Here is a 26,570-nt window from a genome sequence, read left to right as displayed (position 1 = left end):
GAAAGAGGAATTGTTAAAAACAGGATCTATTTATCTAGATTCTCAGTGCAGCGGCTAGAGGTAGAGTGCTAGCGTGGCATGTCAAAAGTCCTAGGTTCATAAGAAAGGCCATGCTGGATCAGACCAAGGTCCATCAAGTCCAGCAGTCTGTTCACACAGTGGCCAACCAGGTGCCTCTAGGAAGCCCACAAACAAGACAACTGCAGCAGCATTGCCCTGCCTGTGTTCCACAGCACCAAATACAATAGGCATGCCCCTCTGATCCTGGAGAAAATGGGTATGCATCATGACTACTTTTCATTTTGACTAGTAGCCAGGGATAGCCCTCTCCTCCATGAACACGTCCATTCCTCTTGTAAAGCCTTCCAAGTGGGCAGCCATCACCACATCCTGGGGCAGGGAGTTCCACAATTCAACTCTTCAAATCCTCCATTCAGAGGATCAGGTGGCAGGCGATGAGAAAGACTGCTGCCTGAAATCATCAGTTGCTATCATTATTTGGGGTTTAGCACCTCAGTGGAGCTCCCACAACTTCTGAGCACAGTGCTGTAAATGGAACTATTAAAAAATTTAAATGGAACTATTAAAAAAAGGTAAAGGTCCCCTGTGCAAGCACAGGGTCATTCCTGAACCCATGGAGTGACGTCACATCCCGACGTTTACTAGGCAGACTTTGTTTACAGGGTGGTTTTCCAGTGCCTTCCCCAGTCATCTTCCCTTTACCCCCAGCAAGCTGGGTCCTCATTTGACCGACCTCGGAAGGATGGAAGGCTGAGTCAACCTTGAGCCGGCTACCTGAAACCAACTTCCATTGGGATCGAACTCAGGTCGTGAGCAGAGCTTGGGCTGCACTACTGCAGCTTACCACTCTGCGCCACGGGGCTGTTACTATAATGGAACTATAGCAAGCAATTATTCTATACATCCACTACAGAGCGCACATTGGCCAGCTCTGAGCACTGCATCATGACGAAGCAGAACTGCTGATATGCAGGCTACGCAACGCAGAGTTAAATACCACCTGCCACCTATCACACAGTCCAAAGTTTCACACATAAGAATAGGACTATTCTTTTGTTGTGCACTTATGAAGGACTGCACATGCGTACATGCATGCACACACACTCCCTCCCTCCTTGGAAGAATCTTCTCCATCTATTCTGCGCTGCATGCATTTATTTTTCACAGCCCTTGAGGACTCCTCCTAATTTTGTTAGGTGTTGCGGGGAGCTGGGTGGAAAATCGCCTGTCCCTGTCTGATTTCTGTGGTAAAGAAGAAGAGTTGGTTTTTATATGCCGACTTTCTCTACCACTTACGGGAGAATCAAACCAGCTTACAATCACCTTCCCTTCTCCTCCCCATAACAGAAACCCTGTGAGGTAGGTGGGGCTGAGAGGGAGTGACTTGCCCAAGGTCACCCAGCTGGTTTTATGTGTAGGTGTGGGGGAAACAAATCCAGTTCACCAGAGTTGCCGCCGCCGCTCATGTGGAGAAGTGGGGAATCAAACCCAGTTCTCCAGATCAGAGTCCACTGCTCCAAACCACTGCTCTTAACCACTAAACCTCCCTTGCTCCCTCCCTGCCGCAGATTGGCTGCTGGGTCCCTGGAGCCTCTGGGTCGTATCTATTGGCTCTGCCATGAGAGAAGGGAAACATTGCTCCAACCTTCATGCCAACTGCGCTGCTAATAGTCTTATTTCCTTACGTCGGACATTATTCATGGTACAGATGATCTTGGTTTTATTCCTGCGAAATTTGGTCGAGTCAGAAGGTGTCCAGCTTTCTTTTCCTTCCCCCGTGCACATTTTGGTCCCTGCAGAGCGGTTAAAGAGAAATAAGTCTTTTTTTAAAAAAAATAAATTTTTATTGAGATATGCAGAACACTACAGAGTATATCAAAGTACATAAGTCTTAAAAGACTAAACAACCTTTATTTCCATGTGAGCGTTGTAAAATTTTGTAACATCTGGCCTGATCAAGAGTTGTGGTGAGCTTGAAAGGTGTGCACACCTGGGCTGGTCCTCATAAAAGGTATTAATGTGGATTGTGACTTGGCTTTTTGGATTCTACATTTGTACCCACACGGCTGTAAACAACTTGCGTTTCTAATGACATTTAGCTTTTCTGTACTCCCCCCCCCCATGACAACAGAACATCTGAACAAGCAGAGATGAACTTTCCAGGGTGAAACTGTTGTCATCTGGCAGTGCTGGGGAGCTCTGCTAATATTACAACAACTGGGGTGGGAATCTGCTCCCTGCGGTTTTGAACAGTAGTGGATCTTTGTTGGTATAGCTACTGAAAATATTTTGCTTGTGCTCTGATTATTCCATGATGTGGTTTTAGCATTACCTGTCTGGTAGAGGAAGGCCTCTTTGGGTTGGGAATCTCCACCAAGCAGCCAAAGGTCTAATTTTTAGTGGAGGAGATCTGGATTCAAGTTTGCCTACAGGCATGTTTTCCACAGTATAGCCACTTTCCTCTCCTCTGGCTAATTGACATATGAGTGTCTTCTCTTAGAATGGGTGGTTAGGAGAGAGGCTGGGGCTTAACTGTATTTGCTTATTACCCTTGGTTTCTTCACCATTGGGCTGATTTGGATCAATTCAGGTGAGATCACAGAGTCGCCTTCAGTCTCTCTTGATGTCATCCAGATTAGTCCACTGGTAAGGGAAATGAGTGGGGTCCCCAAGCCCTGTCTGCTAAGTCTCTCTGCTGCTGGCTTGGGCTTTCCTGCTCCCCCCTTACAGCTTTTGCATGGTGCGTGGAGGTAGGCTTTGCCCCCTCCAGCTCACTTCTGCCTTTCAAGATTCGACAACCCTATCTGGGCTTCAACCACAGAGCAAACTGTCATGACCAGGACGTGATGGCCTGGGAAAAGATTGTTTTCATTTAAATGTATATAATTTGGGCCACAGTTAGTATATGATAATGTGTTTGATGATGATACATTATAAAAGAGTTCAGTTTTTTAAAATGCTATGAAGTGTAACTCAATAGGCAAATATACTGGTAGACCTGTTTATTGTGACTGTAGGAGATTTGTCAAAATAGCACTTTCTTTCTTTACTACAGAGCTTGTTTTCTACTTCCAGCTCCCCCCCTCTCAGATGTCAAAAGTTAGCATCCATGTGTTTATGGTAGCATAGGCTGCAGCAGTTTGCAATTCTTTCTCAAATATTTCAGGTATGCTTGCAAGTTTTCTTATAGAAATAAAGATATTTATACCTTTAAATTCCATAAATATTCCAAATAGTTCAATTTTTTATGCTACCTAAATGATAAATTGCACATTTTATGTTGTCCAATCAGTAAAAGAAGTGTAAGTTTAACAAGATTGTTAAGTATTGCGTATATTTCAGTTTCCCCAAAGATGTATGTATGTAAAGCTTTGTACATGCCCCCACCCCTGGGTTACAAATCAACAAAACCTACATGTACTTTCTCATACAGTTCCTAGGAATAATCACTATTACAACTTTCAAACTGCCATCCTTGTCTACTATTGTATCGACAATATTACAGTGTATTGACAATGGCGTCCATTCATTTATGTCAGTTTTATGGAGTGATGAATCTTTTGAAGTGAAAAAATTCTGCAGAGGAGAGAAAGAAGGGGGAAAAAACCCCACTGGAATATTTTCCATCCCCCATCTTTTTGTCATGATCTTTTAGGACCTCTTTATGTGGCTGTCAAGCCCCACTGATGCTTTGTCTTCAGGTATGAAGGGAGCGTATCAGAACATTGGACATAGGCCACTATCCAATAAATAACACTCTTTGAATGAACTGTCTAGTTGTTGCAATGATAATTACGATTAACACTGTAATGAACGCTGAAAAGACCAAATAAAGATTTACAAACTCCAAATATCGTGTTTCGAGACAAAAATGATTGCATGCAGTCCTATCACCACCAACACGTCACAAAAACATCAAGAGGAATATTATTCCAAAATGAAAGTGATGTTATATAGTCCTGTGGCACTTAAAAATCATACACTGTGGCTTCAGTAGTTTCTAATGCTCGCTTTTAATTTCCTTTTTAGGGTGTTTCAAAGATGACCGCATTGTGTTCTGGACGTGGATGTTTTCCACGTACTTTATGGAGAAATGGGCTCCCCGGCAGGATGACATGCTCTTCTACGTCCGTCGAAAGCTGTCCTATGTGAGCGGAGATAATACCGATGGGAAGAAGGTGAGCAGGGATGCGGCATATTCAGCCCTTAAGGCATCTTTGCCTTCTCCCAAGCTAATGCATAACTTTTGGTATTGTCCACCTGCTGAGAAATAATGTTTAAAAAAAGGCTGCAATCCACTAGTGTGGAACATACCCATGCAGAACAAATACTGCATATAATCTTTATACAGTTTTTTTTAAAAATTGTAGCCTTCACAATTTTAGAAAAGAAAGCATAAGATAATACAAATCTAGGTTCTTTCTAGGGTACTTTTAGAAGAAAATTATCACAGTTGAGCATGAAATGGCAGCTAGGTATTAGTTTATGACAAAAAAATTGTGGATTTTCCATTTCTCTATTGTTACCCTCTTTTCCTGTATTTCCTCAGTAAATACTTTGAAATTGGCCACCGTTGCTTTCCTAACAATCTGATGAAGAGCCATTTTGTGGTGTGTGAAAACCGTGTGACCCCTGCTTTGTTTTATGAAAATTATGGGGGCCCTGCAGGCCAAGTAGGCTGAGAGCCAAAGGGTCTGGTGTTTTTAAAAAAACTCCTATCCTGCTCTCTGGAGAACAAGGAACTGCTTCCCTTCTGCATCTGGGATTCTTCTCCTTTGGTATTGGCAGTTGCCAGCAAGAGAATTAGTTTTATTATCTCAGATTCTGGCTCTCTTGCAAACAAGAACTCTGGGTATATATGTTTTTTGTGAAAGTGAGAGAGAAGCTTTTGAGCTTTCTTCCTCCGTTCTCCCCCTCCTTTCTCCCTGAGCCACGCTGTTAATGATCAGACGTTTTGTAGGACATTGATTCATAGGGTCACCATGAGTCGGAAGCGATTTGACAGCACTTAACACAAACACACGTTGGGCTGCCCTTGAAGACTCCCATTTGATGCCAAAGGCAGCAACTAGGGTCCTTACTAGGATGTACCACTGTGATAGGGTTGCCAACCTCCAGGTACCAGCTGGAGATCTCCTGCTATTACAACAGATCTCCAGCTGATAGAGATCAGTTCACCTGGAGAAAATGGCCGCTTTTGCAATTGGACTCTATGGCACTGAAGTCCCACCCCTCCACTTCAGGCTCTGCCCCCAAAACCTCCTGCCGGTGGCAAAGAGGGACCTGGCAACCCTACACTGTGATCATATTAATCCACTGTTACATTGGCTTCCAGTTTGTTTCCAGGCCTAACACAAAGTTCTGGTTTTGACCTTCAAAACCCCGTGGCTTGGGCCCTGAGTGTCTGTACAAGGTCCCTTCCTGAGGGACCCACCCTTCTTCGGAACCTTGCCCGAGGCCAAAGCTGCCCCCACCTTATAAACAGAAACCTCAGATGCTAAGCAGATATCTACAAGAGTACAGAAAGAGAACATATGGACTGAGGTCTAGTGGAAGTTCTGACGGTGCTACTCAGTTGCAGTTAGTGCCGGCTGGGTGTGCAGCCCGTCATCAGCCCCAAATAGGGTGAACGGGTTAAGGTGGCTATTATCTTTCGAGAGTCTTTCTCCTTTCACATTAGTGAGGAGGGACGAGGGTATGAAATTCCCCCCTCCCTGTGCATGCCGAACAAGGGGGAATGGGGCATTTCTGCTCCAGGTCCCTCCTCACTCCAGCCTCCTTGGTTGTGTTGGCCCTGGAGACCCAGCGTGGTGTAGTGGTTGAAAGAATGGTTTGGAGTGGTGGACTGGCGAACCAGGTTTGATTCTTCCTTAAGTGTTAGAGAAAGTCAGCATACAAAAACCAATTCTTCTCCTCCTCAAATAATGCTTACCATCGCCATGCAGTATTCACCTGGGACTTCTTGGTTTTCTCTCAGCAGGTTGAAGTTGAGGTTTACCGCAGGGATTCAAAGAAGCTGCCTGGCCTGGGGGATCCCGATATCGACTGGGAAGAGAGTGTCTACTTGAACCTCATCTTGCAAAAGGTGACATAAATATCTTCTTCTGGTGCTGGCTTGTATCAGTACAGCAAGTCCTTGTCCCCTGTAGCTCTGTGCATGGTGTCCAGGAAAGGACAGTTGATTTGCTCATGGGGCTAGAGAGGGCGGAGGCCGTTGTGCTCGAGTTTTGGGCCATCGTTTTCCACCTGCCCCGAATTTCTGTGTTCAGTTCCAGAGCTACCCCATCCTCAGGATATGAAGCTGTAGAAGAGAAAAGAGAGCTCTGAACAGTCAGGCTTTTGGGGTTACTCTCTTGTGTCGCAGCTCTCAGCAGTATTTGTCCACTGTGGACCCTATGAAGTAGGGATGCTTGGGGGATCTTTAGGGGGTCAGGCCAAGAGCAGTGGTTCCTAACTGTCCCTGTACAGTCACACAGGCCACTCCCACGGAATGGACTCCCTTCCTTTTGGTGGGGGTGCAGATTCTTTGAGCAACACCCACACAGTTGCGTGTTCGCAACCCAGCCCTCATCCAGATGGGGTTAATTTCTAGAAAAGAAGCTTCCATGCATCTAGGGTGATGTCTAAAGGATGCCCCAATCCCCTGCTTTTCAAACACCATTAAATGTAGGCAATGAAGTTAAAGAGAGCCAGTGTGGTGTAGTGGTTAAGAGCTGTGGTTTGGAGCAGTTGACTGATCTGTAGAGCCGCGTTAGATTCCCCACTCCTCCACATGAGCAGTGGACGCTAATCTGGTGAACTGGGTTGGTTTCCCCACTTCTCCACATGAAGCCAGCTGGGTGACCTTGGGCTAGTCACAGCTCTCTCCAAACTCAGCCCTAGGTGTCTGTTGTGGGGAGAGGAAGGGCAAGAGATTGTAAGCCAGTTTGATTGTTTCTTAAGTGGTAGAGAAAGTCGGCATATAAAAACCAACTCCTCCTCGTCTATCTTTGCCACCACAGGCCAGACCTCGTAGAACAGGCATTGCTAAAAGTTACTACAATGACTGATGGAAACCTCAGAAGCTCAGCAAATTTCTAGAGAAGTCCAGACTGATGCCTAATGGACCCCCAATCTCCAAAATGGGGTGGTATGAAGGAAAATACTGAGGTGACTTGAGCAAGCTTCAGAAGGCCCTGACTCACAACACATTTCAGTCCTAAAAATGGAGTCATTCAAGATTATATGATTAGAGTGTTTTGATTTCCAGTCCCTTGGAGCGTGGCCTAGATGGAATTAAATGCTCAAACCAGTTCAAGGAAGTCTTTAATTTGCTGACAAATCTGGCAGCTTACCTAATGAGTTCTTTGTTTTACTCTATGGGGAACTGAGCAAATGAAATCCTCATGTCCTGGCCATTCTCTGAAGAGGACAAAGCGCTCTAAAGAATAGTGGTAGATGCCTTTACAGACCACTTTATGAAAAGGAAAAACGTTATCTACAAGCAGAATAGATGTCACTGCCATAGCTAAGGGTCTTCTGAACCAGTAAATTTTAGCTGCCTCTTTACAAACAGTGGGCAGAATCCCGTCAGTATGATGTCAAAGAGGTCAAGGAGACTCAACTTACAGTTGGACTTCATGACGATAAATTGCCTCAGGTTGCAGTTAACAGTTTCAAGGGCCATTAGACAACCCTGTCAGTCTGAGCAGGTCAGAGGGCAGCAAAAATAAATTAAATTCCTCTCATGCCTCATGAGGCGATAAATGATTTGGGTATTCCACATGATGCAGAAAGCAAGCAACATCTTTTGCTTCTCCCAAGAAGTTGTGGAGATGAAGTGATGCTGCACTCAAAATTTGGGATCATTGATAACAAAAACAGACACAAAAAATGTTTAACAAGAGACGTGCCGCTGCTTGGACTGCTGGCTGCCGAAGCGCTATAGGTTGCCCACAGTGTGGATGAGAGATGAGATCTTGGGCACAGTAGTATGTCTTGGGCACAGTAGGATACTAGGCTGCCTTTAGGGATCTTAGTGAGATGTCAGGTGAATCTAAAAGATTCTGAAAGTTCATCCAGGCCTTTGCTACTAAAGGGCAACATAAAGGAAGAGCTAACAAGAACGGAGTCAATGGGAGCAATTTCAGAGACCTTTGTATGCTGAGAAGGTGCCTGTGGCAAATGTTGGTGGTAAAATTAGGATTTACGTGGACCTGACCCAGCTAAATAAATACATTTGTAGGAAAAAAAACCGTATCCTATCTTCCAGCAGAGCACACTTTGGCATAGTTAGCAGAAGCCACAGTTTTACAAAATTGGAAATTAGATGGGGCTTTGTCAGAGTCGCTCAGCTGAGAACACATCCCAGTCAATGGCTTTCAGGACCCCGTACAGGAATTAACTGTTCAAGAGATTACCTTAATCTTCTGCCTTGTCGTTCCTTTGGATTTGGATGTCACAAGCGTTAGATGGTTAGGAAAGTGTTGTCTGCCTGCTGTGCTAATGACATTTTGGTTTTAGGAATGGCAAGAGCCCGGCATGATGGAAGTTTGAACGCCCTCCTTCCTTCAAAGCCTTGAAGCAGTTAGGGTTACGCTTGAACAGTATGTTGTTGCCAATTGAGTTTGTGTAGAATACTGAACTTGTGGAAGTCCTCTGGCCGTGCCCCTCAAAGTTAGCTGCATCAGAGGATTACCAGAACCCGAAGATGTCTCAACTGTACCGACTTCTTGAAATGTCAACGAATCTGGGGTGCTGTGTTGTAGGAGAATAATGATTTTAAGATTAGAAACAGAATGCTCCGGAGTATTAAAATGTTCATCCACGGATTTTGGTTGGTCCTGTTGGTTTTGGTTGAGTTTGGTTGGTTCTAACAAAAGGTATTGGGTGGCTTTTTGCGTGTGTTTTGGCTTGGATCGGGGCAGCTTGCGTTAACAGGTTTTTTGTTGTGGTGACGGCAACCAGGGTTAGCCTTCCTTTATTTATGTGCAACACTCTTGTTGTCATGTTAGTAAAATTACAAGGAACTGTGAAGAGGTTAGGATTAGGTTCTGTGGTAGCAATAGTTAGACAAAATGGTCATTAAAATACGAAAACCTTACGGCTGGAAGCTGAGAACGGCTTCTAAAGCCTTGGCCTGGCTCCTAGAACCAAAGAAAACGTCAAGTCCCACCTTAGTTGTTGCCCATTATGCTGGAGATTGTGGTGTGTTACTGTAGGGAGCCAGCGTGGTGGTGTGGTTAAGAACGGTGGTTTGGAGCGGAGAACTGGGTTTAATTCCCCACTCCTCCACTTGAGTGGCAGATGCTAATCTGGTGAACTGGATTTGTTTCCCCACTTTTCCACATGAAGCTAGCTGGGTGACCTTGGGCTAGTCACAGCTCTCTTAGAGCTCTCTCAGTCCCACCTGCTTCACAGGGTGTCTGTTGCGAGGGGAGGGGAAGGTGATTGTAAGCCAGTTTGATTCTTCCTTAAGTGATGGAGAAAGTTGGCATATAAAAACCATTTGTAAAAAATAAAAACCATCTTCTTCTTGTAATATAGGGAATTAACTTACAGTTGAAAATAGGACATTATCTTACCCTTCTCTGAGTATCTGAAAAAGACGTCTGTATTGACAGCTAATAGTATGCAAACATATCATTAAAAGGCAGCTGTCTAATCAACGACTAAGTGATCTTAATTGGATAATTTGCATTGGTGTGTCTTTTTGGGTACTCTTCTGGTTTTCTTCCGCTCATCTGTAAATGTAGCTCTCCTTTCTTGCTGCCTTTTTTCCCCACTGAAAGAGTCACGGTTTGTGGCCCCCCTGCCCATTCTGTCGGCACTTCTGACCTGGTGTCTACTTAGCTACTCATTGGGATCATGATGGCTGAGCTGCTGCAAGTGAGAGCTAGAGGAAATGGAGGCCAGGAAAACAGTGTTGGGGTGAAGAAAGGAAGAGGCTGAGGGGGGTGATAAGAACTTGAGAAAGAACGTGTGGAAGTCGGGCCCCGGATGTCGATTTCGGATTTTTTGCTTGGAGAAAATGCTGCTCTAGCTAGACGGTGTCCTGCAGAAAAGATACTTGCAGAGCAGTTAAGATTGAGTTGTGCTGGGAGGAATCAGATGACTTGGCTATCCAACAGACCCTGCAGGAAAGAATGACACAATTTCTCCTTTGTGGGATGGGAGGAGCAGGGCCGGATTTAGGTTTGATGAGGCCCTAAGCTGTTGAAGGTAATGGGGCCTTTTATATGTCCAACAAATTGTTGCTGTTTTTCGTGTTGAATATATGCTATATGGTAATTTATGGACCTAATTTATGCATGCAGAATGTAGGCACCCTATATATAGAAATGAGCAAACCAGTGATATTTTAGGGAGCAGGCTAGCAGGCGGGGCCCATTACTTACATCATAGGAGCCTACACAACACAAAACACTGTTGCTGTATGTAGGTTTTATTTTACTTGTTTTTTATCTTATATTTTGGAAATGTACATCCAGTTTTTTTTCCTTTAAAAATTTTTTGGGTGGGGGCAAGAGAGTGAGGCCCTAAGCTATAGCTTGTTTAGCTTATACGTAAATCCCGGAAGAGCCTAGTTATATGGGGCTGTGATTTTGATCGGTTTTATGTATTAACGTTTTCCCCCTCAACCCCTTGGTTTGGTTTCAGCTGGATTACATAGTGACGTGTGCCGTGTGTACCCGTTCGGATGGAGGGGACATCCACATCCACAAAAAGAAATCCCAGGTAAAAAGCGCCGTCTAAATCTTGAAGGGCAGCCTCTTGCTTTCATCCCCTTACACTGCACCTCCATTTCACCCCAGATAACATAACAAGAACCCAAATGGGAGCTCTCAGAGCAGCATGTAGCACGAGATGACATCTCTGTCTTAAGGGGGTGGGGGTGGGTGTTAAATAGAATATGTTGGAGGTTCTGTTTACATCCTGACATGAAACAACATTTGCTAGGTTTTGCATAAAGTTTTGCATCTGCAGCAAAGTTGAGTTTGTGGCTGTGGAATCGGAGTCTCCAAGTACAGCTTTCCTTTGCTCCATAGGTGCTTCTACAGAATAAAATAAAGGGACACTTGGGGTATGGGGGAAAACACCATCTTGAGTTCCTTTTGGGGCTCGCTCTATGGTGTAACAGTCTCTGTCAATCACACTTCTGTCCCACCCTCCAAACAAGAAGGATTTGAATGTGGGTCTCTCCAGTCCAGCACTAACCATTACACAACTCTGCCCATTTGAACAAATGCCCCATGAAATCGCTCACCTGCATAAAGTATGGGAGGGAGGCACTGATGCTGTCCCCAGAGACCATCACCCTCTCTCCTATCCTTCAGGCTCTTTTACCCTTGTCTCTCCCCCCCCCCCTATTTACCTGGTTCCTTTTACCCCCTTCCTCTCTCTGGCACCCTGCTCTTCTTCCCCATTCCTAAGTCTTGCTGTTGCCCCTTAATCCCGATAGGCCATGGTCTTTTTTTTGTTTGTTTGTTTCCTGGCTTTTCCCCCTCACCCTTCCCTCAGCTTTTCTCCTTCCCCATGTTCCCTGAGCAACTCTCTACAGCAAGGGTCCCCAACCTTTTTGTGCCTGCGGGCACATTTGGAGTTCTGACATGGCATGGTGGGCGCAGCAACAAAATGGCCGCTTCAGGAGGCGGAGCCAGCCACAAAACAATTGCTGCAGCTTAGCTTCAGTAACACCGTGCGGATCCTTGTGCTGTGGGGGCAGCTGCCGCCCAAGCAAAGTTTAAAAAATATCTGCACAGCCAATCAAATCTCCAGCAGTCAAATAGCCCTACCCGGCCCCACCCGCTTCCTAAAAACTCTTGGCAGGCATCAGAAAAGGTGTCGGGGGTGTGTGTGCCACGGTGCTCACAGTCACCACGTTGGGGACCCCTGCTCTACAGTGCCACTGCTTGGTCTTCTGCTGTGAGAGGGGACGCTTTGGAGTTGGAGGGAAGCTATGGCTCTCCAGCCCTTGAGCCCCTTGAGCCAACACACAGCTGTGGGGGGAAGGCGAGAGAAGCCACAGAATCAGCTGCAGCAGAGGAGTGGGGTGAAGGGGGCCGTTGTTGGGGGCCTGGGGATCATTGTGGCCTTGTTTCCCTCCTGTGCCTTTCTCTTGCCAGCTGTGTGTGCACATGCCTAGAAAGAGTTTTCTGAGATTTCTGACCCAGGGCTGGCTGCCTGTTTTTTTCTATCCGTGTCTGCTCCTTCCTGTCAGTATTCATAGTTGTGCATGGAGCGCTTCATGCAGCAGGTTATAGAACCATAGGTTGTACAGGTAGGCCATCTAGTCCAACCCCCCTGCTTAATGCAGGATCAGCCTAGAGCATCCCTGACAAGTACTTGTCCAGCCTCTGCTTAAAGACTGCCAGTGAAGGGGTAGCTCACCACCTCCCTAGGTATCTGATTCCACTGTCCAACAACTCTTACTGTAAAAATTTCCCCCCTAATAGCCAGCCAGTACCTTTACGCCCACAATTTAAGTTACATAATACCTTCCGAATGTTCTCTTCTAGCAAGTCTTTGCATCTCCAAGCAAGCACCCGATGGACAGCAAAGGGGAGGAATCCAAGATCAGCTACCCAAACATATTCTTTATGATAGACAACTTTGAAGAGGTAGGAGCTTTGTCAGTACAGACGTTTTTCGGACTTGCCTTCAAACCATCTTTTCATGATGTTGGGCCTTATTGTTGAGTTCCAGCCAGCAGTCCCACAACTAGCAGTGCCCAGATATCTGGGCAAGTAATTGTTTACTAGCCTTGCTGGACCTTCAGAAGCTCGGGGGGGGGGGTTTCTGTGGAGCTCTCGGCGATCTGCTGTCTAGGCCCCGGGCATCCCGACTCTTCCTTGGGTTCGCCATCTCAGTGCCTCCAAATCTGCAGGAGCTTTTCTGTGTATACGAAGCGCTGGCAAGCTGAAATGGGCATAAACGCTGGAAAGTGAGCCCAGAGCCAAAGGAAAAAGAACTGTTCAGGAAAACTGAGAAATGGTGGAACCTGAGCAGCATGTGAAAATGTGGCTATGTGTTATCAAGCATCATGAGATGCTTGGGCAGGGTTACGCCTGTTCGGTTCCCAATACAACCTGTGGTCATTTGGACATGCTATAAGAAGCTCTTCCTTATTTTTATTTCCGTTTTTTAAATAGTGATCTTGGCTTATGTAATGTTTGGTGAGAGGCAATTGGCTCTGTTATTATGAGTATTGCCTTCTCTCTCTTTTCCCGTACGACCCCTCAATGCTATAGGATTCAGTGCTCCTAGGCCAGTTATTGGGCATTAGCTTTTCTGTCACAAAATCTGGCAACTCACTTGTCCTGTACAAGTTAGTTTGACAATCTTTCTTCCTTTCCCTAGATTTAACAGCCACTGGCTACCCATCAACCACTTCACACTTTAAAAAGAGGAAATGAAATTTAATTTTTCCTTAACACTATAAAGAGAAAAGTTGCCACATCTCTCACGTAATTGTCCAATCTACTTGGCAGCAGATAACACAGTAGCCGCTTCTCAGAAAGTGTCTTTAGCTGTTTTATCCAAGGAGTGATCTGTTTATTTCGTGCAGTATTATTTTGTGGACATGCTAAAACAATGTGGGCTAGGGAGCCTATTTGATCTGTTCAAAGTAGGCATTCTCGTTCTTCTGCAATAATTTTATAGTTCGACAATCTGTGATTTCCATGAACTTGAAGTCATGTACATCAGTTGGTCTTCTAAGTATTTGGTTTTCTGGATGTGACGGCAGGTATTCAGTGACATGACGGTCGGGGAAGGCGAGATGGTCTGTGTGGAGCTGGTGGCCAGTGACAAAAGCAACACTTTTCAAGGCGTCATCTTCCAAGGATCCATCCGCTATGAAGCTCTCAAGAAGGTTTATGACAACAGGGTAAGCCAGTCATTTGAGTGAGAGCTTTGGTCCAACCTTGACATCCAGGGAGACATGAAAGGGGTAGCCATGTTTGTTGTCCTCATATCTGGTTAATTTGCATTTAAAGCCATGTGGGTTGGGGTCTAATTTGTACAACACAAAGCTTGCGTGGTATTTTTCCATGCTGCACCCAATAGCTCCAGGCAGTTTTCTCCCAGGCTTAGATTCCGTGAGCAAGCAGTGGCAGGGGGAGAGGGACAGGGAACATCCGGAGGGTTGGTGGGAAGGCATAGTTAAATTGTGGAACTCCCTGCCCCGGGATGTGGTGATGGCTGCCAACTTGGAAGGCTTTAAGAGGGGAGTGGGCATGTTCATGGAGGAGAGGGCTATCCCCGGCTACTAGTCAAAATGAATACTGGTCATGATGCATACCTATTCTCTCCAGGATCAGAGGAGCATGCATATATTAGGTGCCATGGAACACAGGCAGGACAATGCTGCAGTCGTCTTGTTTGGGGGCTTCCTAGAGGCACCTGGTTGGCCACTGTGTGAACAGACTGCTTGACTTGATGGACCTTGGTCTGATCCAGCAGGGCTTTTCTTATGTTTGAATCAGCAGCGCTGGCAACACTTGGAGCTATTTACCCCCAGTCATTTGGATGTTGGAGGGGGGAGTGCTGAAATGTGTCCTCTGCAGTTTCCACTTGAAGCCTCCTGTCGCTGCTGCTGCCTGCTGATGGCCGCTGCTGCCCTCTTCCATCAGCAGGCAGCTGGTGACACCCAAAGGCTTCAAGCAGAAAGCACGGATGAGGCACTTTCTGCTTCCACCCTTCCCCCCTCTGATGCCCAGCTCATTGGGATTCTGGTTGGCAGGAGAAATGGGGAGGGAGGAAGGGGCAACAGAGTGTGTGTGGGGGGATAGAGAAGGATGAGAAATACAGGCCTGACGGGGGTTGGAAGAGAGGGAAAGTGGTGGTTTGGCGGTGGTCAGAGGAAAAGGAGAGGGCTTGCAAATTGTTGGAAGGGGGGGATGTGATTTCCTTCCTTTGCAAATGTCATTGGTCTACAGCTTGCATGAATTCTAAATGGCACCCTTTGAAAGAAATGTGTTACAGTTGGTTGGCCGCTGCAGGCAAATCATTGTGTCTTCACGCATTTCAAGGCCGTTCAGTAATTCCTTGTCCTAATTTTGACCTGCCAGGTGTTCCTTCACAAAATCTGCCCTTCACGATTGTGTGATAATCAGGGAATACCTTTTCTCTCCTTCGCAGGTAAGCGTTGCGGCGAAAATGGCACAGAGGATGTCCTTTGGCTTCTATAAGTTCAACAACATGGAGTTTGTGCGAATGAAGGGGCCACAGGGAAAGGGTCATGCAGAAATGGCAGTGAGTCGTGTTTCAACGGGTGATACGTCTCCCTATGGAACAGAGGAAGATTCAAATCCTGGCTCACCTCTACACGAGAGAGTAAGTTAACTGTTGTCCAGAGGGTGCTCCAGGGGCCAGAAGGATTGGGGGATCCAGCCTGGTTCTCCAGATTGCCCCCCAACCTCCTTTTGGGGCATGATGTCACTGGCAGAGAAGCGCTGGTCTTGGTCACCAAGATAAGAAATATGGGTTAAACTGACCTTCAGGTTTTAAGTGATGGCTCAAAAGTCCAAGCTGACTGAATACAAATATATGCTAGCTCATAAACTAGAAACTAGGAAAAGTTGAGGGCAGCAGGAAAAGAAGACCCAACAAGAGATGGATGGACTCCATAAAGGAAGCCACAGCCTTCAGTTTGCAAGATCTGAGCAAGGCTGTCAAAGATAGGACATTTTGGAGGACTTTCATTCATAGGGTCGCCATGAGTCGGAAGCGACTTGACGGCACTTAACACACACACACACAAACTAGAAACATGCATTGGGGGAAAAATTCCTTGAACAGAAGTAGTTTTTATCTCCTTCAGAAGGCAGTTCAGCTAAGGCGACCTTTGAGTGGTATTCAAAACAAGACCACTGTCATCAAAACATTTCCTAATTCCCTAATAACATCTTGCTCCTTTTTTCCTGCACCTTCAGGTCACTTCCTTCAGCACTCCCCCAACTCCTGAACGCAACAACCGCCCCTCGTTTTTCTCCCCATCCCTCAAGAGGAAAGTGCCCCGGAACCGAATCGCTGAAATGAAGAAATCTCACTCGGCCAACGACAGCGAGGAATTCTTCAGAGATGATGATGAGGGAGGTGAGCGAGCCCAGAGAAAGCCTTGGCGTGATAACATGCGTCTCGAACTTATCACGGTGAAGATGGGGGAAGGTTACAGTCCCTCCGAGGGGGGGGGACATGCATGGCGGGATTCTATTCCAGCGTAGTGTAGTGGTTAAGAGCAGCGGTTTGGAGCGGTGGAGGCTGATCTGGAGAACCAGGTTTGATTCCCCACTCTCCACATGAGCAGCGGAGGCTAATCTGGTGAACTGGATTTGTTTCCCTGCTCCTCCACACGAAGCCAGCTGGGTGACCTTGGGCCAGTCACAGCTCTCTTAGAGCTCTCTCAGTCCCACCTACCTCACAGGGTGCCTGTTTTAGGGAGGGGAAGGGAAGGTGATTGCAAGCCGGTTTGATTCTTCCTTAAGTGGTAGAGAAAGTCGGCATATAAAAACCAACTCTTCTTCTTTATTTATTTGTTTTCTTCACTTATGCCCCATTTTTCTTCCCAAAGAGGGACCCGGAGCACCTTAGAACTTTCCCCTCTCTTTCGTTTTATCCTCACAGCCATCATGTGAGGTAGTTTAGGCTGAGAGTGTGTGGCTGGCTCAAGCTTCCATGGCAGAGCAGGGATTTGAACGTGGGTCTTCTAGATCCTAGTCTAATGCTCTGACCACTGCACGACGCTGGCTCTCTTACTCGTTTGCAGAATTAGTTTTAGGTGTAGCTGATTACAAAGCCACTCCTTGGCTTGTGTGCCAGTGTCTGCTATGGGAACTCGGCCACGTTGTGGCACTTGAAGGACTGTGCAAATACTGTCTTGTGGAGAATATGAAGATTTGATGGCCTTCAGTTACGCTGAAGGGTCTTCTTCTTGTAGTTGTAAGCAAGTGAGTGCTAGAATTAGCTTGTTTCATTTCAGAGAGATTTGTCTTGAGCCCGTTTTGACACATGCAGCTGAGCGAAGCGCTCAGGAGAAGAGTTGGTTTTTATATGCCGACTTTCTCTACCACTTAAGGGAGACTCAATCCGGCTTACAATCACCTTCCCTTCCCCTCCCCACAACAGGCACCCTGTGAGGTAGGTGGGGCTGAGAGAGTTCGAAGAGAACTGTGACTAGCCCAATGCCACCCAGCTGGCTTTGTGTGGAGGAGTGGGGAAACAAATCCAGTTCACCAGATTAGCGTCCGCCGCTCATGTGGAGGAGCGGGGAATCGAACCAGGTTCTCCAAATCAGACTCCACCGCTCCAAACCACCACTCTTAACCACTATACCACGCTGGCTCAGGGGGCCTGTAACATGTTTGGGGTATGTGTGGTGAAGTCATGTTTGAACAGTTTCTTACATTAAAAACCTTCAGATCTATCCCCAGTATTGCAATGTTGGATCTCAGGAATGACAGGTGGTCAAGATCTTTACCTGCTGCTTTAACTCAGTGCTGCCAGGCAGAGAACGCAGTAGGAAGCGTGGCGGTTTGACTTGTCGCACGACAGTTTCATATGTAAATATAAGCTAGTCAACAGCTGTGAGCCGCGCCACCCGAGTGAAAACCTTCCTGTCCTGAGGCATCCAGATGGTGATTGCCAGATGCTTGGGAGAGACTTGAGGGTCCTCTTGGAACTAGTTGGACCTGTTGATTTTCTCTAGCAAGGCAAATGAAGGACGTTTGCGGGATGGATGAGAATGTGGGGGAACTCCAGGTCCGAATCAAGCTGCATGTAAGAATGGACTCAGAGAAACCTTGAAACGTAGAGATGGAATCATAGAGTTGGAAAGGACCACCAGGGTAATCTAGTCCAACACCCTGCACAATGCACAATGCAGGAAACTCACAACTCCCTCCCCCACACCCCTCCAGTGATCCCGTACTCCATGTAGCTTTAGCTTTAATCCATATAGATGTAGCTTTAATCAGGAAAACAATGTATACAACAGGGAAAACAATATTCATAAACAAATAGGCATCTGTGCAGAAGGGAGAGAGATGGTAATGACCCATAGGCCATCACTGGAGGCTCTCTCAATTAATTAGTAGACAACTTAGCATTATATAGACAAATGTAAAAAACGTTCCATTGTCGTAAAAAAACCTTGAAACCCAAACCAGAACTATTCTGAATTTTCCCAGTGGCATAATTAGCAATGACAAGAAGCATAGTTGGTCAGAGACATAGATGTCAAGTTGACTCTTTGGCAAACCAATGTAAGAGAGAAAATTCACTTCCTACAACTGTACCCAGCTGTTGTTTTATTTCCCAAGTATGTGATTACAGAGTAGATATGTATAAAATTCATAAGTGTATACTGTTCTAACTACTTTGGTTCATGCATAGCATTCTCGATATGACTGAGTGTGACTTAGGCCGTAATGTCAAAATTCCCCTTCAATAACACTTTGGTGGTGGTTGTTTTCCCCCCTTGCTACCTTGTTCTATTCTGGCAGATCTGCACAATGCCACAAACCTCCGGTCGCGGTCCTTGTCTGGAACAGGAAGGTCTCTTGTGGGTTCATGGCTAAAGCTGAACAGGACGGACGAAAATTTCCTACTCTATGCACACCTAACCTACGTCACATTACCATTGCATCGAATTTTAACAGGTGAGGCCTCTTCTGCATTCCAGATCTAGAGGGCCCACCCTCGTAGTTCACCAGAACCTTCTTCTGCACGCACCTCACTGACAGGATATGTAAAATGCCTTCCATTCTGCACAGGAAGCAGGAACGCTTCTGGTGGAGCATGCCCCTCGTCGTTCCATTGATTAATCCAGTTAGTTTAAAATTTCCCTTTCAATATGCAGGAGAAGGAAATGGAGCTGGCGAAGTTATCACTTACAGAGTACTGTGAAGACGCCCCAAACACTTACAGTGCATTCTTGAAATAGGGGACCGAATGCTCTTAGGAGCCAGCGTTACCCCTATGCTGGCATCCTTGCCACTTGCAGGGAGAGAGCCAGCGTGGTGTAGCGGTTAAGAGCGGTGGACTCTAATCCAGAGAACTGGGTTTGGTTCCCTACTCCTCCACGTGAGTGGCAACGCTAATCTGGTGAACCGGGTTGGTTTCCCCACTCCTCCACTTGAAGCCAGCTGGGTGACCTTGGGCTAGTCACAGCTTTTTTAGAGCTCTCTCAGTCCCACCTACCTCACAGGGTGCCTGTTTTAGGGAGGGGAAGGGAAGGTGATTGCAAGCCGGTTTGATTCTTCCTTAAGTGGTAGAGAAAGTTGGCATATAAAAACCAACTCTTCTTGCGCCGTGCAAACTGGCACAGACGCTGGCATTGGGCCACTTACGCCAACTCCCCTGGACCCCGACAACAGCCTGGGCCTCAGGTGCTGGCGGGGCATCCCGCCAGCATTCTCCCGGCACAAGTCCCTGTGCTGGCGTCCCAGGAGGTGTTCCTGGGGGGTGGAGCTGCTATTAGGCAGCTTCCAAACACCTTTCGCCCTGGGAACGCCTCTGAGGATGGCAGCAGTCCTGCGCTACCTTTTGACAAGTTTGACAAGATTATTTCTGGATTCATGGATATTTCTATTTCCAGACCTCTAGATATTATATTTATCACATTTTCCCAATAAACTATAGCACTAGTACACTCCCACCACATATGGTAAAAACCTGCCTTATCCCTCTTACAAAACCAACATTTATTTGCGTCTTCCTTTAAGTTTGACATTTTCTGTATACTGTTAGGGGATAGATGCCACATCAAATATGGTTTAATCTAATTGCCATAACCCAACTTTGGACGGCGAGCAACTGTGCAAAATTTAGCCACCTGTTTTACTGTCTGGACATTCCCTTCCCAGAGGAGACTCCTAATTCTCCCTTCCTCTGAACTTATTGTAATTTGGCTGAGCAGGGGAATTTATATATATAGTGACTCTGTCATGCATAGATCACAAACTCCCAGATTGTGGTGTTAATATATAGGTTTGGAAGACTGGACTATGCAATACTGAAAACCCCCCACTCAAACAGAATCATAGAGTTAGAAGGGACCACCAGGGTCATCTAGTCCACCCCCCTGCACAATGCAGGAAATTCACAACTACCTCCCCACACACCCCCAGTGATTACACTTAATGCTGTAAGATGTATATGACCATGGATGTGGCAGAGGAATATCTTGAATCAAGAGAACTCCCATCCATGGCTTTTTAGTCACAGCAAGCGTGCTGGTAAAAACGCTGCTTTAGCTTTATTTCAGTACCCAAACTTCAGTTGTTTAAAGACTCTGGAATTGCTTTAAAATGTCCATCCAGTCAAACATTTGCGCAGTGTTTGTTTTTAGTTATAGATCACAATTCCAAAGTCTGATTCAAAATAACCTTTGGAAACAGAGTAATTCTTTATTCAGTCACCAAAACGGGTTGGGCTGAATTTTCCTCATACCCAGACATCCAAATACACTTTCATGAGGCTTCTCGTTCTTGCCTTTCCCCAGGCTTCACCAGGTCTTGCAGGTAGGGTTGCTAACCTCCAGGTGGGGTCTGGAGATCTCCTGGAATTAGAATTTGTCTCCAGGAGACAGAAATCAGTCACCCTGGCGAACATGGCTGCTTTGGAGGGTGGACTCTATTATACCACAGCGAGGCATTACACCACAATGAGGTCGCACCCCTCCGCAAACCCCTTCCTCCCCAGTATCCACCCCCAAAATATCCAGGTATGGCTATTTAGAAACTGACTTTGGAACTGTAGCAGATGTCTGAAGAGACATAAAACGTGGCAGTGGCCAGGTTTAATCAGATGGAAGTTTCAGAACAGTTTCAAGAGAGTGGATCCAGAAGTTTCCCTTTCGGGCTTTTCCTGGCAGCAAAGTGTTATTTATTAATTAAATTTCTAACCTACCGTCCCCAGCCAAGGCCAGGCTCAGGGTGGGTAACAACGATAAAACCATAGAGCATACATATATCAATAAAACAGTAAAAAATACTATCTCTACAAACTGTTAAGAGCGGTTCCTCAGAGGAACAGGCTTCCTCAGGGGGTGATGAGCTCTCCTTCCCTGGAGGTTTTTAAGCAGAGGCTAGATGGCCATCTGTCAGCAGTGCTGATTCTGTGACCTTAGGCAGACCATGAGAGGGAGAGCACCTTGGCCGTTTTGGAGTAGGGGTCACTGGGGGTGTGGTCGGGGAGGTAGTTGTGAATTTCCTGCATTGTGCAAGGGGTTGGACTAGATGACCCTGGTGGTACCTTCCAACTCTATGATTCTAAGATGGCGTACAATTATATAGCACCTGCTGCATTGCGGCAGGCAGACAGGCCCCCTCTGGTACAAATGCCCCAATTACCAAAAGACTGGGTGGCGGGTGGGGGATAGGGAGGCCAGCATTGATAACACCTGCCCTCAATTGTAAGCCTGATGGAATAACTCTCAAGATGACTTGAATGGGGTGTGGAGGCAGCTTAGAAGTAAACTTAACCACTTTTGGATATCTGTTTCATACTCACACGAAGCTGCCTTACACTGAATCAGACCCTCAGTCCATCAAAGTCAGTATTCTCTACTCAAGACTAGCAGCGGCTCTCCAGGGTCTCAGGCAGAGGTTTTTCACGTCACCTACTTGCCTAGTCCCTTTAACTGGAGATGCCGGGGACTGAACCTGGGACCCTTCTGCATGCCAAACAGAGGCTCTGCCACTGAGCCACGGCCTCCCCCTTCTGAGATTAGGCAAATGGACATGCGTGCCAGAGAACCCTCCTCATTATTCCTGTCATCTTATTTTTAATTTATTTGAAACATAGATATTCTGGAAGTGCGGCAGAAACCGATTCTGATGACATAGCAGAGAGCTTGGCGCTGCCCTGGGACCCTCGCTGCCAAGTGCCTAAAACCAACTGTCAACAGTACCATCTAGTGTCAGGAGTTGCAACATTACACCGGGAAAAAAGGGATGTCTTGGAATTACCAGCCAATCAAGAAGTGCCTCTTCCTTCTTTCCTTCCTCTGCTGTACATCTTTTTGTGCTTGTTTTTTTAAAAAAGACTTTACCGTTGCAACTGGCAGCAACCTTTCCCACCACTACAACAGTTGGGGCTGTGTGTAAAGGAAAAAAAAACGCTTCACGAAGAATTCGTTGCAGTATTTACTTGTAACTGGAGGAATAAAGCAACATGAACAGAATGTATTAATCCTTATGTACTTTGGGAGGGATTTCCATAGGATTTTTTTTTTACCGTTGTACCAATGAACTGTTATTTCATAGACTGTTGAGAACCTTTCTTCCTCATTGCATAACAAAACAGCTTCGCGTGTGCACATACAGTTGTAATGGTAGCAGAGTAACGTAACTGCAGGGGAACGTGGACTCCGCCAGATCGCTGTTGGGCTCCGCGTCAGGTTGGAACCTGACGGATTATTTCCCCCACTTCCCTCAATGGTACGTTTTTTTAAGGTTCATGGTGCAAATTGATTCTCTACCAAAGAACAGTGCGAAGTCCAGCCCGAAGGGTCCAGAGGAGCAAGATGAACACTGAAGAACCACGCCGGCCTAGTTATGAGTTGGCTGTAGGACCCGTAGCGCTTCTAGATGTAAATCTGCCCATGAGAGGAGGAAAGAAGTAAGGAAATGTGAAGGAACGTAGGACCAAAACCCCGGAGGCTGCAGCTGATTCCCATGCCCTGAACCAGTGGAAATTAATGCTCCCTGGAGTCGACTTCTGGAATAGTTTCTAAATCCGATTTTCATCACCGCTGTTTAATTTGCCGCCACAGCAGACTTCCCCAGATCTTGATTTGGTGGGTCCGTGATATGTGCCGTGGCGTAGAAGCCTGATTAATTGAGGGAGAAGGCTTGATATTTGGGGGCTGTGGATCAGGGCTGCTGAACTGATCACAGAGGGGGCATAAAAAGTGCCATTTTGAGTGTGCCACAGGTGTCACTGCTCTGTTTAAACACGTTGCGCTGCTTTACTAAGGCAGGTTTTTTTAAAAGGTTCTGCAATTTTGAGTTTACAATAGGAACGTTTGCCTGTGGTGTGCCCGGTTGGTGCCTCTGATATCATAATCTCCTATCCACCCACCCCCCCAATCCAGATCAATATTGCAGGGTGGAGTTGGTTTCTTCTTGTTATGAGGCAGAGCAACACAAACGTGTATGCGCTGCATTTCTTTGAAAGCAAAACCTGAGTGAGGAGGGGAAGGACAAGAGGGGCTGCCGCTGGAGGATGAGCAAAGTTCTTGGAACGTCCTCACCCTCAAATGCGGCTTACTCAAACACCACCTCTGGAAATTGCACTTAAAATTTCAAAGTGCATTCACTGTCCTTCAACACTGTCTCATCTTTTTTCAGCAGTACATCAGAAGCTAGCTTTGAAAACTTACTTGAACCAGCCTGGTTGGCAGATCTAAGGGGGGGATAAAGGGTAGCGACAGGGGTGTATGGTTTTTTCTCCCTTTTTAAAAGCAAACAGAGTATGAGCAAGTGCATCAAGGACTGAAGTGGATAAAACTTTTCCTTTTTGGGTGAGGGAGCTGATAGGAATATGAGCAAGCAGGCGCTAGGCACATTCATGGCCATTTGCCATATGAACTGCACTTACCAGCATGGCATGGCTTTAAAAACTGGGAGCATTTTGTTTCCTTTCATGGTTTCTGAAATTCCAAAAGAGCAGGGTGCAATTCTGTCCATCAGATGCAAATTGATTTCTTCACACCCTGTTTAGGTTCAGAAAGATTATTCAGGGGTGCCTATTTGCTGGAGACCTTATTTTTCAAACTCGATTGCTTTTCTTTCCTATTCCCGTGTTGGCTCTTTGATCGACAGCATCCTGTAGGGCACCTGTGGCTGGATTGTACCTCTGCAGGCGATTGAGTTATGTGCTTTTGTTTTCCATCACGTACCTGAATAAAATCTTCCCTTGGCATGCAAAGGCAGCATGCGGGGCAGCTTGCTTGGATGCAGAGTTTTTTAAAAAAGGGGGTACAGTCTGACGTGCGCCCCATCACGTTCATCTGCTGGTGGCCTAGCTTAGCTCATAGGAGGAGTGTTGTTTTAAGAAGTACTTGCAAAAAATAAAGCCAGTCTCCCAGCTTGCTTGCTAAGGTGTTGGATTTAGAGGTCCACGCCAGGAACCTGCTTTGTGGCAGAGTAAAGTGTGCCCTAACTGAGGGCCCTGGTCTATGTTGTGACAGGCGGAGAGGCTGCTGATGGAAAATCTCCCTGCGACGCATCCTACACTCTTGCAGAAACGTGGCATTTCCCTTCCACATGATGCAGCAGCGTGGCCTGATGTGTTTTTTGTACCCCGCAGCAGTGGCAACATCTTGGGGCAAGGCAGTCCACCGCATGAAGATGACGTGGGTTAGTGAAATTACACCAGCTGGAGAGGGCATGAAAGCCCTTTTTGATGGCAGATCCCCCTCCCTTCCCCTGTTTCTGCAGCATCAGTGTCGAGTGTAACCTGGCGAATATAGCCCTGGCACAGGCAACCAACTTAGAAAGGGGCTGGTGCATGGAGCACTCTTTCAACTGGTTAAAAAACAAAGAGTTTGTACTTTTTTGTTTCCTATTAAACAGGAGAGAAGGACTTTGATGTGTGTTCGTCGGCTTAATGGTGGCAGCAGTACATATAACTTTCCAGCAAGTTGGACATCTCTGGCTCTTGTGGCAGGCGCTTTTAATTTACCTCCTGTGTAATCGGCTAAAACGGTCTTTGCGTTATCATGTTAAACAATTAGGGAAGAGGTTGTAGCGCTGCTGGAGACAGCAGCTTAAATTTACAGAATTGGTAGCAATTAACAAATTGGAGGCCTTTGTGGAATTGCAGAGAGGAGAGGTTTTTTTTCCTGGCTATGCTGCAGTAGCGAGTGATGGCGGAGCGGTGGGGCAGGTCAAGGGAAGGGTGTCAGTTAAGTAGGGGGGTGTCAGTCACACAAAACGCTCCGTGGTACAGTTTTTGTCTTCCCGTTCTTATCCTATATTTTGACCCATATTTTCACCCTCTATTACAGGATACTTTAAGTTTCCAGAGTACATTTTGCACATTTTGACCCATATTTTCACCCTTCACGGTAGGATACTTTAGGTTTCCAGAGTCTCTGCTCTCCACCCCCCAACTCACCCTTTGCACTTCCTTCAGATTTAATTGACACCCCCCCCTTTGTCAACCTGTCTCCAGAGCAGTCAGAGTTCTACCAAGGTTATAGCTTCCTGGATGGGTAAGGTATTCTTCTGGCCCTGCACATGTGTGCAAGCGTGCACGCGCGCACACATCTGCATACCCTTCTCCAGAAGTCAAGATTTTGAGCACGGAAATGTCCTTGTTGGTCAGTTTCTCTCCCTCTCCTTCAACTGACTCTGTCTTCTGTGCCTCACAAGTATTCTTGGTCCTCACAAGGCCTTGTAAAAGTTTTGTTTGCTTTTTCTTTTGATTTATCTATCAAGTTTTTTTGGGGGGGGGAATACAAAAGTGTAAAACTCTGAACTTGTTTGCAGGTAGTCTAGATTTGCCGCTTTTATGATCAGCACAGGAGGTATCCATTTCACTAGGCAGAGTAACCCATTGCAGGACAAGGAAATCATGCTTGAGAATTCATCAGTCCGAGCCCACTGAGCTCTGGGAAGAGAAAAATGGTTTCCTGGCCACCTCTGCTGAGCCTGAACAGCCTCGCTGTTGTGCAGTTGCTGTTCGCTAAGGTTCAGTGCTAGAGAAGCAGGAAACTGCTCTCTCTTCCCAAACAGGAGTGGTAAAGTTCAGGAAGCGTTATTTTTCTCTCTCCCTCTCTGCACTGGGTGGGGGAAGTGATACTGTCTCAAACCTTCCTGGAGACTGAACCTCCGAGTGTCCTCAGGGGTGTATGTGTGTGTGTGGGTCTTTTAGTTTGCAAAGTAATATATTTTTCTTTCTTGGGGTGTCTCCTGGGCATACAGAACCCCCAACAGGTATAGGCAGGTGCGTGTAACTGTCCTGTTCCAAGGCATGGCCCCATCGGGTTGGCTACAAAGAGTAAAAACGACGAATGTCCTAACGTATTCCAGTGGAGCTTGCTTGGCATCATGCCTATTGCCTCAATAAATTAAGTTTGGGTAAACTGCTCTTGCTTCACGGAGAGGATAGTCTCAGCCCTTCTCTCCGTCTCTGTGTGCGTTGCGTTAGTGGCACAAACACGCCTGGTACTAATGCTGCTCAGAAATGGAAATGCGGCACTTTCTGGTGATTTTTGAGACAGTTCTGGGGCATCCTGGCCTTCGTGGAAGTGCCTCCGTACTCCTCGATAAGCTGATAGTGAAGGTAGACAACTGTATCCGCAAGACAGTGTAAGAGTGGAGAAACTTACCAGCCATCCCCTGCAATCTGTATCTGGAGGGGTGGGGTGGGGTATTAGGGGCTTTGTTCTTCAATGATTCACCTCCATGAACAGAAAGGGCAGCCGGCTGGCCGCTGGCGCAGGTCCCCCCCGAATTGTTTGCAAGGCTCAGGTCTTCCTGTGGGCCTAGTTCTTGCAGTAACAGACGTGCTGCAGCCCCAAGGCGGACTGAAATACTGAAGCGAGCCTTGGGGTGGAT

At 46.5% G+C, this 26,570-nt stretch overlaps 1 protein-coding gene across 2 annotated transcripts in view; it reads left to right on the top strand.

Annotated features, from left to right (window-relative positions):
• KIAA0930 (KIAA0930 ortholog) overlaps window positions 1-22,115 on the top strand; it is a 44,765-nt gene extending 22,650 nt beyond the window's left edge. Inside the window, exons 2-10 of one of the 2 annotated variants that reach the window (XM_056862521.1) lie at window positions 4,051-4,199; window positions 5,999-6,106; window positions 10,660-10,737; window positions 12,519-12,620; window positions 13,748-13,888; window positions 15,142-15,336; window positions 15,936-16,098; window positions 18,504-18,659; window positions 21,808-22,115. In XM_056862521.1, the coding sequence (XP_056718499.1) occupies window positions 4,051-4,199; window positions 5,999-6,106; window positions 10,660-10,737; window positions 12,519-12,620; window positions 13,748-13,888; window positions 15,142-15,336; window positions 15,936-16,098; window positions 18,504-18,659; window positions 21,808-21,848 (1,133 nt within the window). In that variant the 3' untranslated portion in view covers window positions 21,849-22,115. The remainder of the gene's footprint in view (window positions 1-4,050; window positions 4,200-5,998; window positions 6,107-10,659; window positions 10,738-12,518; window positions 12,621-13,747; window positions 13,889-15,141; window positions 15,337-15,935; window positions 16,099-18,503; window positions 18,660-21,807) is intronic. The other variant, XM_056862522.1, reaches the window with a different exon arrangement.
• Window positions 22,116-26,570: the final 4,455 nt, after the last annotated feature.

This window comes from Euleptes europaea, chromosome 17, assembly GCF_029931775.1.
Source record: "Euleptes europaea isolate rEulEur1 chromosome 17, rEulEur1.hap1, whole genome shotgun sequence".
NCBI classification, from domain to species: domain Eukaryota; kingdom Metazoa; phylum Chordata; class Lepidosauria; order Squamata; family Sphaerodactylidae; genus Euleptes; species Euleptes europaea.
Note: the sequence above shows the minus strand (reverse complement) of the source record. Positions and strands in the feature narration are given on the sequence as shown.